This window comes from Aquarana catesbeiana, linkage group LG07 (genome assembly GCF_042186555.1).
Source record: "Aquarana catesbeiana isolate 2022-GZ linkage group LG07, ASM4218655v1, whole genome shotgun sequence".
NCBI lineage: Eukaryota > Metazoa > Chordata > Amphibia > Anura > Ranidae > Aquarana > Aquarana catesbeiana.
This window is the reverse complement of record NC_133330.1, coordinates 322,702,126-322,721,863: the sequence shown is the minus strand read 5'-3', so window position 1 is coordinate 322,721,863 and position 19,738 is coordinate 322,702,126. Positions and strand designations below refer to the sequence as shown.

Here is a 19,738-nt window from a genome sequence, read left to right as displayed (position 1 = left end):
ATACACAACGAGCCGCCACTTGATTTGGGATGGGTTTTCTAAGCTGTGGTCACTTGTCCTTACTGATAGTTGATGGTGGGCAGCATCAGGTTGAATCCAGTGACAGCCAAATTCATCATCTCATAAACTGGCTATCTGTAGTGTGTAGTGATGTGATGTGAGATGAAACGCGTCGAGACGCTCTGCTGAAGTCACTGTCTTTTATCCTAAGCGCTTTTTTTATTTACTAAAATGTGAGTGTATTTCCTCCTTTTTACAAATAAATAATTTCCGATTTCCAAACGGAATTACACTATGTGCCTATCTTCTTTTCCTTTTTATAAATATATTTTATTGGAGAAACCATCCATCCGGTTTCCTGTCTAATACCTACCCCATTGAGGTTCATTGTTGGAGTTGGTCCTCTGGCTCGAGGTCATGTCTGCATTGGCAGTTTCCCAACTGGTTGTATTGCCCTACAAGCCTGATTGACCCATTATATGTATATTTATTTGGGTTCAATCTCTCTGGTAAGCCTTTTGACTCTTTGGTGGTGGATCACTTATCAGCAAGTTTAGGCATGTGTTTCTATACCACACTGATACTCAGTTCAAGTGTCAACTACTTTGAATCACGTTTTGGATATTTTTATTGTTTGGCTCACTTCCACAATCTGTTCTCAGTATTAATGATTTGTCTTTTTGGACATTATTCTTTTGGACATTATCCATATAAATGTTATCTTTACATTTGTCGATATGACATTTGATACACTATTTTCCCTCTAAAGGTTCATCATATTTGTGCACTCTACTTTATATGTATTTGTACACTGTTCATATTGTTGTCCGTTCACTTTAAGACCATTTTGTGCGCACTCCTTTTCATACGTATATGTATTTGTACACTGTTTTTTATATTGCTTTCAGTTCACTTTGAGATAATTTTTTAGTGATGCACTCATCTCTCACATATCTGTGTAGCCAGGCAGCAAATGCACCAAAGTGTCCAGTTAGTTTGATTGCAGTTCCGCTCTGGTTTGACCAGAAATGTTGGAATGATAGTAATTAAAGGCCAGTTAAAGTCCAGCAAGTTCAATCTACCGTATATACTCAAGTATAAGCCGACCTGAATATAAGCCGAGGCACCTAATTTTACCACAAAAAACTTGGAAAACTTATTGACTCGAGTATAAACCTAGGGTGAGAAATGCGCAGCTACTGTAAGTGGAAAAGAGGGTCAACAATGCTAATTTGCAGCCTCACTGTGCCCATTTGCAGCCATAGGTCTCCTGAACTTCAAACTCGTTAGTTAAGGGTTCCTAGGTGCCCCCCTAGCTGCAGCCAAAATTTGGGATCTCTGGACCCAAAGGGTCTCGAAATGACATTGCTGCAGATGGACACAGTTGACCGAATTGGTGCCCCGCATCTTGAGGGCTACTTGGTGCTAGGAACCCCAAATTTGGTCTGTAAACCCAGTGGAACTAGCACTACAACATATCCAAAGCTGGGGTTCCTAGCACCAAGTGGCCCCGAGATACAGGGCCCCAAAGTCGGTTCGGAAAATGTCAAGCACTTTTCTCCAGCAGAGAATGACATTTTCCAAACCAAATTTAGGGCCCCATATCTCGGGGCCACTTGGTGCTAGGAACCCCAGCTTTGGATATGTTGTAGTGCTAGTTCCACTGGTTTTGCACACCACATTTGGGGTTCCTAGCACCAAGTGGCCCAGAGATACGGGGCCCCAAATTTGGTTCGGAAAATGTCATTCTTTGCACCAGAAAAGTGCTTGACTCGAGTATAAGCCGAGGGGGACATTTTCAGCACAAAAAAATATGCTGAAAAACTCGGCTTATACTCGAGTATATACAGGTAATTAAATACAATAGATCCAGAATAACACAGCAACACAAAAATCTGAGTGAGGACTTTTGCAAAATATCCTCCCTGCAGGAAGACTACAACAAATATTGATAGATCTTCCGTGCCCTTGTACAGATACCAGGACCTTGTAAGGAGGATGAGTTAAATAGAACCCGTCACACTACACAGCCGAGGCTGCCACATATGAGTACGCTGGAATTGTATTTGTTTATGAAATTGTTATTTTAATTTTAATTCTTTTTTTATTTTTTTATTTGCCAGGTTCTCAGCAAGTGCCTTCAAATTATTAATCAAAGGAAGTATGAAAGGGCCGCCTTCCACTCGTCTCCAGTGCTGAGAATGTGATACACTTCTGTTGTAAATCTGGGATCTTTTTAAATTGTGTACATATTCTATATAAAAAAAGTATTTTCTAAACTAACAGGCAAACTTTATTTAAATTGTATTAATTTTATAGATACCATATAAAAAAATACAGCTGCAATATAAAAAAAAAAAGCCTCTTGTTTCTTTACATACAGATTTAAGAAGGATTTGTATTCTGAGCAAAACTTTCACGTCAGTGCAGGTCACTCCCAACCTGTGGTGTGTCTGAGACCAGAGCTGTCATCTCTCACTATCCCTGATGTGCCCCTGCTGGTGAAAATGGGTTTTGCAGTTTGGCCATTCAGATTTAAAGAATATTCAAACCCAACTTTTCATATTCCTGATCTGCAGTGCTATGCCCTGTACACACGGTCGGATTTTCCGACGGAAAAAGTGCGATCGGATTGTCTTGTCCGAAATTCCGATCGTGTGTGGGCTCCATCGGAATTTTTACGTCGGAATTTCCGACACACGAAGTTTGAGAGCAGGATATAAAATTTTCCCGACAACAAAATCCAATCAGTTAAATTCCGATCGTGTGTACACAAATCCAACGCACACGCGTGCTCAGGATAAATTAAGAGACGAAAGCTATTGGCTACTGCCCCGTCATATGTGTTATTGGCTATTCCCGACGTACGTGTTTTACGTCACCGCGTTCAGAACGATCGGATTTTCCGACAACTGTGTGTGACTTTGTGTATGCAAGACAAGTTTGAGCCAACATCCGTCGGAAAAAATCCATGGATTTTGTTGTCGGAATGTCCGATCGATGTCCGATCGTGTGTACAGGGCATTAATCTCATTAATGAAAATATTTTCGGTGGCAAAATTAACACTATTTTAGTTGACTAAAATACGACTAAAACAATTCAAATGACTAAAACACAACTAAAATTAAATCGAAATTTGACGTCAAAATTAACACTGTTTATATATATTACAACAGCTAAATCTGTGTCTGTAGTGCGTGTTCAAACCTTATTACCATAGAACAACATGTTCGATTTTTACTCCAGGTGTATATGAGTTTGGAATTCTAGAGAAATGCTTAAAGAGGAACTGCAGTCTGCTCACATAATTTGTAATAACGTCTTTGCCATTCTGAAGCTTCCCTCCAACCACTTTGCATATTATTTTATATATACTGTGATTCTGTACTTGCCAAATATGCTGCAGAAATCTCCCTCCACTGAGTCTGACTGCAACCATTTTAACTGTGGGCAGCTTCAGCTGCTGCCTGTTCACTTCCTGGATTTACACAGAGGCAAACCTCCAGCTCTGCAGCTCTCATTGGCCCTCTTATGATTCATCCCCCCTCCCTTCCTGGCAAAGTCTCATGAGAGAGAGAGAGCTGTGCATGATACAGGAAGTGGGCTGTATAAGGTATTTACTGGCAGAAAAAAAAATGTTTTACTATCCAAAGTTAAAACAACAACAAGGCCAGAAGATTTAATAGATGAAAAGTTGAAAAAATGACTGAAGGTTCCGCTTTAAATAATACATTACAATTTAAAGCGGAGTTCCACCCAAAAGTGGAACTTCTGCGTCTGCTTATTTGCTTCCCTCCCTCCCCCCGCGATATCACATTTGGCACCTTTCAGGGGGGAACGGGACCTCCATCCTCCGCCGCCGTGCCAATTAGAAAGCGCAGCGTGTTTCGTGCATGCACCGTAGGGAACCGTCTGTGAAGCCTAAAGGCTCCACTGCCAGTTTCCCTTAGTGGAGATGGCGGCAGCACCCAAAAGCCGACCCGAAGATCGGCTGGGGTGCTGACATCGCGGGCTCCCTGGACAGGCAAGTGTCCTTATATTAAAAGTCAGCAGCTACAGTGTTTGTAGCTGCTAATTATTTTTATTTTTTTCCCCCCATTCTGGAACACCGCTGTAACTAACTAAACCCATTCGAATTTAGTCGGCTAAAATTTAATGGAGATTTTAGCTGACTAAGACTATAAAATGGCATTTTAGTCAAAAGACTATGACTAAAAACGAAATCGACATTTGATGTCAAAATTAACACTGCTGATATGAGCCTGCTGTACCATGTACTTTGTATGAAAAAGTCTCCTGTTCTCTTTGTATTGCTTCCTTTGTGTGAAATCCCTGGTGATCTTGCCAGTCCCTCTGCTTTCCTATTAAAAACCGACCACACTAAGCAGGAGAGCGCAACGTCCGTTTTCTGGCTGTGCTGGGAACTCTGTGTGCTCTCCTCCAATGATCAGACTTGTCCTGACCTCCCCCCGCACCCTCACAGCTATTCACTGAGAAGATCATTGTGCTGTTGTGTCTCCTCCCCCAGCTCGTATGCAGCTGAGAACCGAGGGAATGTGATCACTTATTAAAAAAAAAAATGTCAAAAAGTATTTATAATGTTTTTTTTTTATATCTATACACAAATGTTTTGCCTTCCAATTCTATTCTACACTGAATGGGTTGTTTTACAAGGTGAGGGTTTACAATCACTTTAAGTGGAGCTGTATGAGTTTTCTTATATGTGAGTGAAACGGTTTATGTCATTTATTCACAGGGATATATATATATATTGGTCCAATTCTTGGAGGCAGTGTTAATTTCGTCGACTAAAACGACTAAAACATTTTAGTCGACTAAATAAATATTATTTTAGTCGACTAAAATACGACTAAAACTAAAACAACTGAGATGTTCTTTTTCTTTTTTTGGTCATGCTCCAGGCCACATGCTGATTGCAGTTGTGGCTATCCATTGGTGCGCAGTTCCTGTCTCATTGGTCGTCCATTGGTGCGCTCTTGCCCCTTCGGTCATCCATTGATGCGCAGCATTCATTTCCTGGAAGTGAGCTATGTAAGTTACTCCTTACTGATGCCAGCTGGTCACCTGGGAATCCTTAACAGTGTCCTTGCTGTTTCTACTAAGGCCCCTTTCACACTTGTACGACTTCAAAGTCACGCGATTTTATCGCGATTTTGCGGCCCGCTATTTTGCTGCGATTTGGGAGCAGTACTACTTTGTACGACTTTGCCACAACTTTGGCATTAACCATTCTCAGCTTGTGCTTACAAAGTAGTGCTGAAATCGTGTCTATATTATTCAGGTACGATTTGCAGGCTACTTGAGGGTTTAACATTGAGGTCTATGGAGTACAAATCGCATGGAAGTTGGACCAAAGTAGTGCAGGGACTACTTTGAAGTCGGGCACGACTTAAAGTCGTGCCAATATGAATGGTAGTTATTGAAAATCATGGAGAATGACTTGTCATACGATTTTGCAGTACAAAATCGTGGGACAAGTCGTATAAGGCCCCTTTCACACTTATACGACTTCAAAGTCGCGCGATTTTACGGCAGCGATTTTGCCGTGATTTTACCACGATTTGGGAGCAGTACGACTTTGGCATTAACAAATGAAAACATACAGTAGGTGGTATGAATCATGAGGGGGAACTCCGCGCCAAATTTTAAGTAAAAAACGAAGTGGGTTCCCCCCCAGGGGCATACCAGGCCCTTCGGTCTGGTATGGATTGTAAGGGGAACCCCCCCATGCCGAAAAATCGGCGTGGGGTCCCCCCAAAATCCATACCAGACCCTTATCCGAGCACGCAGCCCGGCCGGTCAGGAAAGGGGGTGGGGACGAGCGAGCGCGCCCCCCCCTCCTGAGCCGTACCAGGCCGCATGCCCTCAACATGGGGGGGTGGGTGCTTTGGGGCAGGGGGGCGCCCTGCGGGCCCCCCCACCCCAAAGCACCTTGTCCCCATGTTGATGAGGACAAGGGCCTCTTCCCGACAACCCTGGCCATTGGTTGTCGGGGTCTGCAGGCGGAGGGCATATCGGAATCCGGGAGCCCCCTTTTAATAAGGGGGCCCCTAGATCCCGACCCCCTGCCCGATGTGAATGAGTATGGGGTACATGGTACCCCTACCCATCCACCTAGGGAAAAAAGTGTCAATAAAAAAACACTACACAGGTTTTAAAAGTAATTTTATTAGGCAGCTCCGGGGGTCTTCTTCCGACTTTGGGGGTCTTCTTCCGACTTCTCCGCTCTCTCCGGCCTCTTCTCCCGGTGTTTGGCCTCTTCTCCCGGTCTCCTTTTTGAGGAGCAACGAGGACCTGCGATTGTCAGTCTGAGTGCTGACACTGTAGAGAGCAGACCTCTGCTGCAGCGGCTCGTAAGCAGCCCGGCCACTCGGCCTCCCATCCTTGGGTCCTGACTCTTCCTGACCCCCCCGCGGTAGCCACCTGCTCCCCTCCATCTGTCACCTCCACCCCCACGCCACATAGCTGCAGGCCGGCCGCTCGGGGCTCTTTGCGGGTCCGAGCGGCCCCCCTTGCAGCTGCATCCGGGACCCCCTCCCCGCTCTTGTCGGTCCTCCATTCGTTCCCCCGCCCGTCCAGCCTACCGGCCGGCCGCCAGGCAGCTCCGTGGTCCGGCTTGCCCCCCCCGCACTATCATCGGACCCCCCTCCCGCTCCTCCCTCCCTGACGCCGCCCTCAGCCAGCCGGCCGGCCGCACAGGATACTCCGCGGCTCCGGCCCAGCTCGGCTGCTAACAGGCAGCAATTCACTGCCCCCTTCATCGACTGTTCTGCCCGCCCGCGGGCGCCCCCCCACCTCCTTGCTTACCTACCACCGGCTCATCCCGCACACCTTCGCTGGACGGCCGGGACCACCGTAGGAAAGTCCGCGGCTCGGGCCTGGCCGGCGGCCATCTTGGTACATCCACCGCCGCCCAGCTGCAGCTCAGGCCTAACCGGCGGCCATATTGGCACACCCAGGCTGTCAGTGCAGCTACTGAAGACCCTCGGTGCAACATCTGAGGCCACCAGCGCCCAGCAGGACCCCCCCAGTTAGACCCACATCCCCCCCCTTCTGGCACTCACCCCGGGTCACCACCGCAGCCGCAGTCTAATCACCATAGGCTAGCGCTAGATTCTGTGGGACAGACCACGGCTGCGGCTTGGTTTCCTGCAGCCAGCCACTCATCCCCCCCCTCCCCTTTTTTTGTCCAACAGAGCCCGCACCCCTCCACACCCGAATCACCCCTCCCGCCTTCACTGAACATCATTGCAAGGGCTCCGGGATCTCACCAGAGGCTACTCCAAATCAATCATCCTAGACGCAGCCACCGCACCACCTACCAGTAAGTAGTGTCTGATCCCCCCTCGTCCGCCGGACCATCCTACAGGTAAGCCACCAGGGGTACTTCATCAGTTGATCCAGGGGCCAGTCCGATCGCCCCTCGGGGGGTCAGGAAGGAATTTTTTCCTCTGCTGCATTATTGGCTCGCAGCTAGGGGTTTTTCGCCTTCCTCTGGATCAACGACTAGGGGTTAGGCAGCCGTACCTCCTCAAGTACCTCCGCACCCACACCAGCCCATCGCCACACCACTCCATTAGCAGCGGGTAGCCATCAGACCCCTCCATCTCCCCGGAAGTGGATCGTCACCACATCACTACCACCATCAGAATACCTTCCCTACTAGCAACACCATCCTCCTCATCATGTGCAACTTTAAATACACAGCAGACACCATCCACAGGCTAAGAAACACCGCCGCAACTTTACCGATCGCCACTCAGAAAAGACTAAAAAAAGAACAATTATTAAGAACCAACGCACAATCAACCAGGAAATGCAAGGAGACACCGATCCAACCGCAACAACTAGCATGCGCCCTGATCAACACCAGATCTGCAGTCAAGCATAGGCTTGAAATCCACGATTTCGTCATCGAAAACAACTTAGATTGCCTCTTCATTACAGAAAGCTGGCTAACACCTGACTGCAACACCATCCTAACTGAACTGGTGCCCGAGAACTACAGTATCCTAACCGAGCATAGAATCGGAAAAAAAGGAGGAGGCCTAGCAGTGATCTTCAAATCTCATCTTGGGTTCACCAAACCAAACGTACAGAACTCAGTGCCTTTCATGGAAACACTCTCACTGCACCTCCGAACAACACCTCAAGACACCGTTCACATACTACTATGCTACAGACCACCAGGACCAAAGACCAATCTCCTCACGCCGCTCACTGAATTCTTCTCGATGCACACCTTGAAAACCAAAAACCTGCTGGTACTTGGGGATTTTAACCTGTGGGCAAACTCTGCCCAAGACCCCACCGCAACCGCCTGCGTCAACCAAATGGAAGAACTTGGTCTTCAACAACTGATAAACTCTCCCACGCATGGTTCAGGACACACCCTAGATCTCATCTTCAAACAGAATATGGACATCAACGTTTTTGACAACACTCCACTACCATGGACGGACCACCATGCTATCAAATTTAAAATCACCACTAACACCATCCTCCAAAAACAGAAACACGTAACAGCAACACACTGGAATAGATCTCAGAAGAAACTTCACTCTGATCTCTTCAAAACTACATTATCGAGCAAAATTCTTTTGCTAAACTCAAACCTCTCAACAGAACAAACGCTCAACTCCCTAAACAATGTATTACTACAAACAGCAGACTTCGTGGCGCCAAAACGCAGAACACTCATCCGCAAAAAAAACTCAAGCTGGTTCAATGGTACTCTCACCCTACTCAAGCAAGAACGTAGAAGAGCTGAAAGAGCATGGAGAAGAAATCCTACCAAGGAAAACCATGCTAACTACAAAGCACTCACGGGGAAATACCACAAGGCAATCTTCAAAGCCAAAAAAGAACATTTCTCAGACACCATCTCATCCGCCTTAAACCGTCCGCGGGAACTGTTCAAAATAGTGGCTCAGTCTATGAACCCGACCTGCTTAGAGCCCCCAGGAAACGATACTCAAGAATTCTGCAATGAGTGATCAGATTTCTTCATCGACAAAATCGACAACATTCGGAAATCAATCCATCAGAAAACAACGATCATCCTCACTGAACCAAACCAAAAAGAGGATATCGACACGAACATCACTCAACCACCGAATTTCATTTTGTCTCCAATCACCATAGACACAACCAAAAACATCATCAGAAGCCTTCGAGACAGCACATCACCGAACGACATCATCCCCACTAAACTGCTTAAAGAATGTTCCGACATCTTGGCTCCTATCCTAACACAGCTCATAAATCAATCATTCAAAGAAGGGACTGTGCCAACCTCCCTCAAGCAAGGCATCGTCAAACCTCTCCTAAAGAAAGCCAATCTCGACCCTAAGGACCCTAACTGCCGCAGACCAATAACAAGCCTCAACACCATCTCCAAGATTATGGAGAAAGCAGTAGTACAACAGCTACAACGCCACCTGGACACACACCAACTCCTGGACCCTCTGCAATCAGGCTTCCGCCCAGGTCATGGCACAGAAACAGCACTTCTGAAGATATGGGATGATGCCCTTGAAGCAGCAGACGACGGAGAACAGAGTCTCCTGGTACTGTTAGACCTCAGCGCAGCATTTGATACAGTAGACCACAATACTTTACTCGTCCGCCTCGCTGAAGTAGTAGGAGCTACAGGTTCTGCTCTAAAATGGTTTACATCCTTCCTAGAGAATCGCTCCCAGACAGTGAAACTAGGTAGATTCACCTCGGAAACCCGGGCAGTCTCCTGCGGAGTCCCTCAAGGATCACCCTTGTCACCAGTACTATTCAACATATACATCCGCCCACTTCTCAATATCATCAGGAAAACCGATCTTTGTTTCCATTCATACGCTGACGACACCCAACTCTACCTTCGTATCAATGGACAAAAAGACCTTCATCAGCAATTACAGAAATGCCTCTCCTTAATAGACGACTGGATGACCACTAGCTCCCTCAAACTCAACGGATCAAAAACAGAACTACTTCTCCTACAAGCTAACAAAAATTCCAAAATAAAGACTACATGGACACCTCCCACCATCCTTGGACAGACCATCTCCCCAAGCACCAAAGTCAAGAGTCTTGGAGTCATTTTTGACTCAGGAATGACAATGGATGCACAAATAGGATCAGTGGTGAGCGGATCCCACCATCTCCTCCGCCAACTACGCAGACTAATCCCCTTCATCCCAGAAGAGGACAAAGCGGCAGTTGTGGGAACAATCATCAATTCCCGACTCAACTACGCAAATTCGCTCTACGTAGGACTACCCCAATATCAGCTTGCGCGCTTACAACTCATCCAAAACACGGCGGCAAGACTGTTAACAGGAAAAAAACCCTGGGAATCCATCTCCCCCTCCCTAAAGAGCCTACACTGGCTAACCGTAAAGAAACGGATCACATTCAAGACCCTCTGCATCACCCACAAATGCGTACAAGGAAACGCCCCACCATATCTCAGCGAGAAAATAAAACACTACACACCGAATCGCAGTCTTCGATCAGCTAACCAAAACCTCCTTACCATTCCCAAATACCGCTACAAAGCAAAGGGAGAACGAAGATTCGCAGTCCAAGGACCTCAACTATGGAACGCTCTTCCTACCAACATCCGCATGGAAGAAAACCACCAGGCCTTCAGAAAAAAACTAAAGACCTTCCTTTTCTGAGAAGCTGACATCAGAGAATGCATCCAGCGCCTTGAGGCGATTCAGTTCGCATTTGCAGCGCTTTATAAATCAATCATTCATTCATTCATTCCAGTTCTTCTGCCGGGCCCCTCCGCTATCTTCTCCCGCTCTTTTGCTAGCGGGGGCCCGGTCTTCTGCGCTGTCTTGTCCCCTCTTCTCTTCTTCCGATGTTGACACGAGGCTCTCTCCCGCTGGAATGCTGTGTACGAGCCGCGCGATCACTTATATAGGCGGTGACCCTGTCCCCTTATGAGGTGACAGTCCCGGGGGAATGCTGAAACTGTGCCGTCATAAGAGGGCATGGTCATCGGGTGATGTTGACCACGCCCCCTTATGACGGCACAGTCCCAGCATGCCCCGGGACTGTGACCTCATAAGGGGGTGGGGTCACCGCCTATATAAGTGATTGCGCGGCTCGCACACAGCATTCCAGCGGGAGAGAGCGTCGTATCAACATCGGAAGAAGAGAAGAGGGAAAAAGACAAGAAGGCAGAAGTCCGGGCCACCGCTAGCAAAAGAGCGGCAGAAGATAGCGGAGGAGCCGGCAGAAGATCAGGACACCGGGAGGAGACGCCAGAGAGACCCTCGAAGTCGGAAGAAGACCCAGAAGTCGGAAGAAGATCCCGGAGCTGCCTAATAAATTACTTTAAAAACCTGTGTACTGTTTTTTCATTGACACTTTTTTTCCCTAGGTGAATGGGTAGGGCTACAATGTACCCCATACTCATTCACAAAGGGTGGGGGGCCGGGATCTGGGGGCCCCCTTATTAAAGGGGGCTCCCGGATTCCGATAAGCCTCCCGCCCGCAGACCCCGACAACCAACGGCCAGGGTTGTCGGGAAGAGGCCCTTCTCCTCATCAACATGGGGACAAGGTGCTTTGGGGTGGGGGGGGTGCAGGGCGCTCCCCTGCCCCAAGGCACCCACCCCCCCATGTTGAGGGCATGCGGCCTGGTACGGTCCAGGAGGGGGGGGGGCCCTCGCTCGTCCCCACCCCCATTCCTGACCGGCCGGGCTGCCTGCTCGGATAAGGGTCTGGTATGGATTTTGGGGGGACCCCCACGCCGATTTTTCGGCGTAGGGGGGTTCCCCTTACAATCCATACCAGACCTAAGGGCCTGGTATGCCCCTGGGGGGAACCCATGTCGTTTTTTATTCAAAATTTGTCGCGGAGTTCCCCCTCATGATTCATACCAACTACTGTATGTTTTCATTTGTTAATGCCAAAGTCGTACAAAGTAGTACTGCTCCAAAATCGCGGCAAAATAGCCGCCGCGAAATCGCGGTAAAATCGTGCGACTTTGAAGTCGTATAAGTGTGAAAGGGGCCTTATACGACTTGCCCCACAATTTTGTACTGCAAAATCGTATGACAAGTCATTCTCCATGCTTTTCAATGACTACCATTCATATTGGCACGACTTTAAGTCGTGCCGACTTGAAAGTAGTCCCTGCACTACTTTGGTCCAACTTCCATGCGATTTGTACTCCATAGACCTCAATGTTAAACCCTCAAGTAGCATGCAAATCGTACCTGAATAATATAGACACGATTTCAGCACTACTTTGTAAGCACAAGCTGAGAATCACATTAATTCTATGTATGGTCTTTTCTTTTTTTTTCATCTGATTTTTTTCACCTGATTTTTTTTTTTTTCACTGTACATTTTTGATTATGACACATATTTCACTTTAGTGCAAACATATATATTATGTTCACTTGGTAAATCTTTGGTTTATTATCCAGCGCTGCACTTTTATATATACATTTATCTCTTTGTGCCCCATATCAGGGTTATAGTGCTTAGCAGCAGGATATCCTTCACGGTTTAATTTTTTGTAATTTATATACTTTTCTATTTATCACACACTTTTCTATTTATCACACACTTAGCGCAATTTCTCTCTTTACATTTTAGTAACATTTATAGGTAGAGTTGATCCGGGGAAAATCCGATTGCCTCTCGGGGGATCAGGAAGGAATTTTCCCCCTGCTGGGTCAAATTGGATCATGCTATGCTGGGGGGTTTTCACCTTCCTCTGAATCAACTGTGGGTGAAGGATTGTTTATACAGGATTGTATGGTTTTTTTTTTTGGGTTGAACTAGATGGACTTGTGTCTTCTTTCAACCTGACTAACTATGTAAAGCCCCCCCGCCCCTCCATGCTCTTGTGCAGAAGAGAACGCATACATAAGCCACGCACACATATGTTAACTGTGTTCGCACCACACATGTTAGGTATCGCCGATATAATCCTTGCAATGTACACAGATCACCCAAGGGGGAATGTTTTTTTTCCTCAACAAAAGTGGAGTTACGCTTTAAACGTGTAAACAAAAAGTGCCAAAGAAGTCCTGGCTCTTCATGTGGTTAATGGCAGTCAAGCGCCTCTGCTAACAGCAGCGTGCCTTATATGCGGGTGTGTGAAAGCGTGCGATCGCAGCCCTGCACCTGAACTTACCCTAAAACATGAACATAGCTTTTATGGTTAAATGGTTTAAAATATTTCCTGAATGGCGTAATCCTGTCAGCAGGGGGCGCTGTTTGCCCATCAGACTCTACTATAGACACGCTTGTGAGTTTTTATTGACAGTAAAAGTTCGTTGAGTGATATATAAAATAACTTTATTGACAAAAGAAAAATGTAACTAAATAACATTATCGGGCACCAGGTGCGTTTTCATTTCTGTGCTGGACTACGCAGGTTGGATACATTTTTTTTCTGCTTGTCATTATTACACCCTGAGCTTGACTTCTCATCCCATAAGAAGACGCTGAGAGTGTCGGTGGGTCTCATTACACCGAGCTGTACACATTCACAAACATGATGCAACAGGCTCCATTAAGGACCAATATTTTTTTTTTTTTTTTGGATTGATTAATAATTGATAGACCAGATTTTGAAATTGTATTATTATATTTTGGCTTCAGTGTGTATGATGTCTTGTAGTGTTTTGTTTTGTTTGTTTGTTTGTTAAAAAAATTGATTTAAAAAACAAAAAGGATCAATTTGTGTTCTCCATACCAATCATATTCTTTCACGGTGGGAAAGGGAGACTCTGATTGGGTGCCATGTGTAGCCAGGACTGTTGTACTTAGAGGCACCATCCATTGTACAGTATTTCACCGGAGAAACAAACATTTAACTCTGGGGGCGGGGTCTGCTTATAAATGTTTTTTACTAGAATTCACACAATATTCACCCAAGAATGTGTGAAAGTTGGGTGAATATTGGGGGAGGGGGACATTTAAAAATGGACCCTTTGATGTTATCGTGCGTTTTAGGGTTTCTTGAACATCCCGTGAAACGTGACGGGAATGTTGATGTCGACTTCGGCTCTGGCGATTTCACTCATGTCTTTGGCGTCCAAAATCAGCATGAAAGACGGTTTGTGCCCCACACCTGGGCAAACGGCGATGCTGAGCAACACACCTTCCAAATAATAATAATAAAAAAAAAATAATGTAATAAATTCAATTAGATCAAAGATGTAATAAAAAAAAAAAAAAAAAAAGCAAAATCGAATTGTATGCAAACCCAAGAACAAATATGATCCTGCCAGTAACACACTTCATATCCTACAGCGACAATGCTCACTCGTTATACTGTATCTATAGAGGAGCAGCACTGTTGCTATAATGCAGGACTACAGAACTCCTCCCCATATCACCATCACCGCTACATGTGGGGGAGGTGTTCTGTAGCTTACAGAGAGGATTGGGAACAATGTAACTGATAACACTTAGTACAGAGAGCAGAGGAAGTTGTCAGTTCACTAGATTTCTGGCAGGATCAAGAGTTTTTTTTTTGCACTTAAAGCGGAGTTTCACCCTAAAGTGGAACTTCCGCTCATCGGATTCCTCCCCTCCCCCCTCCGGTGCCACAATTGGCACCTTTCAGGGGGGAGGGGGGTGCAGATACCTGTCTAATACAGGTATCTGCACCCACTTCTGGGAATACCTAGCCGCAAATGCCCACCCCCCCTCCCGTTGTGTTCTGGGAAACACACAGTTCCCACAACACAACAGGGACCTGTGAAGACGCGCAGCGGGACTCGCACAGTAGGGAACAGGGCAGTGAAGCCGCAACGCTTCACTTCCAGATTCCCTGAGCGAGGATGGTGGTGGGGGCAGCCGAGAGACGAGCGATCGATTGGCTTCGGCTGCCGACATCGCTGGACCCTGGGACAGGTAAGTGTCCATTTATTAAAAGTCAGCAGTTGCAGTATTTGTAGCTGCTGGCTTTTAATATTTTTACCTCAGGGGTTAATCCTCTGCATTGTGTAAAAAGGCTGTTGGATCCTGTCTTCTCTGATCCTCCCCTTCCACTGTCCCCAATCCATCTGCTGATAGATCAGAGCCTTGGGGGCATTCTGCACCATGGGACCAGCTGTGTCCAATCACAGTGTAAACAGGATTTGCCAGTTATCGGCAATCCTCTCCTCATGCTGACAGCGCTTGAGGAGAGGAGAGCTGATAACTGGCAAATCCACACAGGGGACGTCCACACTGATAATCAGGGCATCGATCAGTGCAGCCCCAACAGTGCCCACAAAGGCTGCCAATCAGTGCCTGTCAGTGCCCATCAGTGAAGGAGAAAAATTATTTATTTAGAAAATTTTATAACAAAGAAAAACTTTTTTTTTCCAAGTTTTTGGGTCTTCGTTTGTTTAGCAAGATAAAAAAAAAAACCCAGCGGTGATTAAATACCACCAAAAGAAAGCTTGATCTGTCTAAAAAAAAATGATAAAAATCTCACATGGGTACAGTGTAACATGACCGCGCAATTGTCATTCAGCGCTGAAAGCTGAAAATTGGCCTGGGCAGGAAGGGGGTGAAAGTGCCCGGTAGGCAAATAAAACACCTTGATGGGAAAGTGTCAGTCTGGAGGAGTGGGCGTGTCCAGGTAACGGCCACAGGTGAAACTGAGCCTCCATGATTGAAGGCCAGTTCACACCACATGCAGTCCAGTGCATTTTTTTTTTTTTCTGCATCAATAACGCGTAGAAAGTAGGTTATTTGGTTTTCAGTGGTATAGTTCGCACCAGTGCTTGCAATTCCAGTGTGTTCCAGAAAAAGTTGAACACGCTGCATTTTTACTGCACTGGACTGTACTCGAACGCTGTGAAGAGCATGAAAAATGCACTGGAATGCACCTGAACGCACCTAAATATGCACTGGAACACACATGTTCTTAGGGCTAGTTCACACTACATGCAGTCCAGTGCATTTTTGTTCTGTATCAAAAATACATGGAAAGTAGGTTTTATGGTTTCTAATGACATAGTTCACACCAGTGCAGTCAGTTCCAGAAAAAAAAGAACATGCTGCATTTTTCCTGCACTGGACTGTACTGGAATGCAGTAAAGCGCATTAAAAACGCACTGGACCCTAGTATAGTGAAAAATAAAGTTCAGGAAAAAAGAAGAAAAAAAGCACCTGGAAACACATTAAAAATGCGCATGCAGAAATGGATCTGGAGTGCGTTTTTGTGGTGTGAACCGGCCCTCATTTAAAGCTCAGAAAAAAAGAGGGGTAAAATGCACTGGACTGCATCAAAAACGCACCAAAAACGCACTGGAATGCATCTAAAACGTGTCAAACGCGCATGCAGAAAAGCATCTGGAACGCATCCGGACTGCGTTTTCTCTGGTGTGAACTGGCCCTGAAAGAACTGAAATCCAAAGAATGAAAGGGGCGGGGCCAGGGGCTTGTCTGGCTGCCGGGGACCAAAACTAGACCTAGATGATGCCGGGTGTCCTCCAGGCAGGAAATGATTGGGGGATCCATCTGACTTGCTGCAGCTTCTAATGCACATTGTGAGATAAGAACACGTCATATCCGTACAGGAGAAGAGCCGCTATAATTGTGCAAAACTGCAGGGAAGGACGGAGCTCAGTTTTTAGTGACGAACCCCATAAATTGCTTTCATTTTATAGATCACATCTACAAATCTTATTATAATATACAGTTTTTGTTTTGTTGTTCATTATTACCGTCGTCCTCCTCTGTGGCATCTGGCGATTCTACAAATATCGGCTCGGAGGGGTAGGTGTTTGGCTCTTGCCATACCCAAGTTTCTTTGGTTTTGACATTCAGTTTAGTGAGCTGCAACAACATAATAAAATCCTGTTAGCTGAGCTCCGCGGAGGCGGGGCCTACAAGGCGGGGGCAGTGATGAGTGACGCTTACCCGGTCCGGAATGAAATTGTTCAGACCCAGTGCGTAGGCGAATGAATAATCTTTTCCAGCGTACTTCTTATAATTTATCTGTGGGAATTCAAAGGCTGTAAAGATAATCATAGCATTCAGAGGGAGTTGTAGTAATAAAAGGAATACATTTCATATAAAGGCAGCCATGTTTTTTTTCATGACATACACGGCCTCTGCTTCCTTCTCAGGAGTACTGCACAGCAATCAAGTCTTGCAGATCATCTCATCTCACTCACTCAGACGGGGGTCTGTCTCACTGTAATACAATAGGCAAGCTGTCCTGTCTAAGGCAGGCCATAGACGGTAGACACGTGCAATTCGTTTAGTTCCCGAATTCTTTTAATGAATTTCAACAAATTAGTTCCTTTCGGAAATATCCAAATCAACGAAAACCCGTTTATGAATATTTGGAAAAATGTGTTAAATTTGTAAATTGGAAAATCGGAAATCAGAAATTTGAAGTTCGAAAATTCAAAAATCTGAAATAATAATTAACTATTAAATTATAGGTATTGGAATTTCCGTTCAAATTTGGCTGTTAGTGAACGTAACGAATATGAATTTATCCGTTACAAATTATCCAGAATAACGAATGCCGCATCTAAACAAATGGAATGGAACAAATTAATATTAAATAATAATAATAAAAAGTTTTTATTATTATTGTTATTTATTATTATTAATTAGTTACGTTCCATTCATTTAAATACGGCATCTGTTATTTCCGATAATTCGTAACTTTGGATAAATTCGTATTCGTTGCGTTCACTAACAGCCAAATATGAAAGGAAATTCCAATACCTATAATTTAATAGTTATTATTTCAGATTTTTGAATTTTCAGATTTCGAATTTCCGATTTTCGAAAATTCAAAAATCTGAAATAATAGCTAACTATTTAATGATAGGTATTGGAATTTCCTTTCAAATTTGGCTGTTAGTGAACGTAACTAATACGAATTTATCCAAAGTTACGAATTATCCCAAATAACGGATGCCGTATCTAAAAGAATGGAACGTAACTAATTAATAATAATAAATAACAATAATAATAAAAACATTTTATTATTATTAATAATTTGTTCCATTCCATTTGTTTAGATGCAGCATTCGTTATTTTGGATAATTTGTAACTTCAGATAAATTCGTATTCGTTACATTCACTAACAGCCAAATTTGAAAGGAAATTCCAATACCTATAATTTAATAGTTAGTTATTATTTCAGATTTTTGGATTTTCAGATTTCGAATTTCCGATTTTCGAAAATTCAAAAATCTGAAATAATAACTAACTATTAAATTATAGGTATTGGAATTTCCTTTCAAATTTGGCTGTTAGTGAACATAACGAATACGGATTTATCCGAAATAACAGATGCCGTATCTAAACGAATGGAACGTAACTAAGTGATAATAAATAATAACAATAATAATAAAAACCTTTTAATAATTAGTTCCATTCCATTTGTTTCGATGCAGCATTCGTTATTTTGGATAATTCGTAACTTCAGATAAATTCGTATTCGTTACATTCACTAACAGCCAAATTTGAAAGGAAATTCCAATTCTTATAATTTAATAGTTTGTTATTATTAGTTAGTTATTATTTCAAATTTTCATTCTTTTGAGTTTTCGGATTTTCTTTCTTATTTTTGGATTTTCGAATTTCTGAATTTCGATCATAGCAAATGACCCAAAAAAAGGGAAAAAAACAAAAAACGATTCGAACCATCTGTGGCCGGCCTAAGGCTAGCAATGCTTAATGCAATTTTCATTCCTTCGACCACAAGTTGAAAGAAAAAAAATTGCTCACTTTCCCCCATCAACACCGTCCATTTTGATGGGGGAATTCCTCCTGCAGCGCAATTGTGTTCTACTGGCAGGGAACCTTCCCCACCTTCAGAATACAATGATCACTGCTGGCAGCTATGGCCGCTGACCGTTATCGCACAGAAGAAAAAAAAACGATAGATCGACTTCAATACAACCAACCTGACCATAGATGGATTGAAATTTGGCTATTCAGCAGGAGTATCGATCCATCTATGGCCGGCTTAATGACTGAAAACACCCCAAGTGACTGGACAGGGTAGAGAGATTTTTGCCCAATGGGGTTGTAGAGTATGTATAATAATTTTAAAAAAATAAAATTAGATCACTTAAAATCAACTAAACCAAAATCCAAAGGAAAGTTACTGGAAAAAAACATATTTTTACAAACAACAAACACATAGGGGTCTATTTATTAAAAATTTGCTGTGCAAATGCCTCAACATTGGGAATAATTCCAGCAACCCGTCTAATAGTTTTATTTCCTATGATCCCCAGCTCCATCCAGTGGCCATAATGTGGTATTTTCCTAAAAGACGACTCAATCAGCAAAAGACTGCCTTATGACCACTAGATGGAGAAATCAGCAAAAGACTGCCTTATGACCACTAGATGGAGAAATGTTAGACACATTACAGGAATTATTTGTGACAGCCATGCGAAGGCTGAGACATTCACACAGCAGGTTTTTTTAATAAATAGACCCCTTGTGAAGCACAGTTGACAGAAAATACTCCCAAGTACAGTGGAACCTTGGATTACGAGCATAATCCGTTCCAGGAGAATTCTTGTAATCCAAAGCACTCGCATATCAAAGCAAGTTTCCCCATAGAAGTCAATGGAAAGGAAGATAATTCGTTCTGTGTTGACTTCTATTGCATGCAATACCGCATGTGGCCAGAGGTGGGGGGCGCCGGAGAGCCTTGGAAATACTCGGGGACAGCTCAGCTGAACTCGGAAAGGCTCGGAAACACTCG

General features: G+C 44.5%; 2 protein-coding genes across 2 annotated transcripts in view; one reads left to right on the top strand and one right to left on the bottom strand.

The window, feature by feature from the left end:
* LOC141103781 (methylcrotonoyl-CoA carboxylase beta chain, mitochondrial-like) overlaps positions 1 to 2,340 on the top strand; it is a 32,485-nt gene extending 30,145 nt beyond the window's left edge. Inside the window, exon 12 of the mRNA XM_073593764.1 lies at positions 2,124 to 2,340. Within this exon, the coding sequence (XP_073449865.1) occupies positions 2,124 to 2,207 (84 nt within the window). The 3' untranslated portion in view covers positions 2,208 to 2,340. The remainder of the gene's footprint in view (positions 1 to 2,123) is intronic.
* A 10,987-nt stretch (positions 2,341 to 13,327) lies between these two features.
* Positions 13,328 to 19,738, bottom strand: part of RPE65 (retinoid isomerohydrolase RPE65) — a 53,911-nt gene continuing 47,500 nt past the window's right edge. Inside the window, exons 12-14 of the mRNA XM_073593763.1 lie at positions 16,912 to 17,006; positions 16,716 to 16,827; positions 13,328 to 14,152 (exon numbers count right to left, since the gene is read on the bottom strand). Of these exons, the coding sequence (XP_073449864.1) occupies positions 14,001 to 14,152; positions 16,716 to 16,827; positions 16,912 to 17,006 (359 nt within the window). The 3' untranslated portion in view covers positions 13,328 to 14,000. The remainder of the gene's footprint in view (positions 14,153 to 16,715; positions 16,828 to 16,911; positions 17,007 to 19,738) is intronic.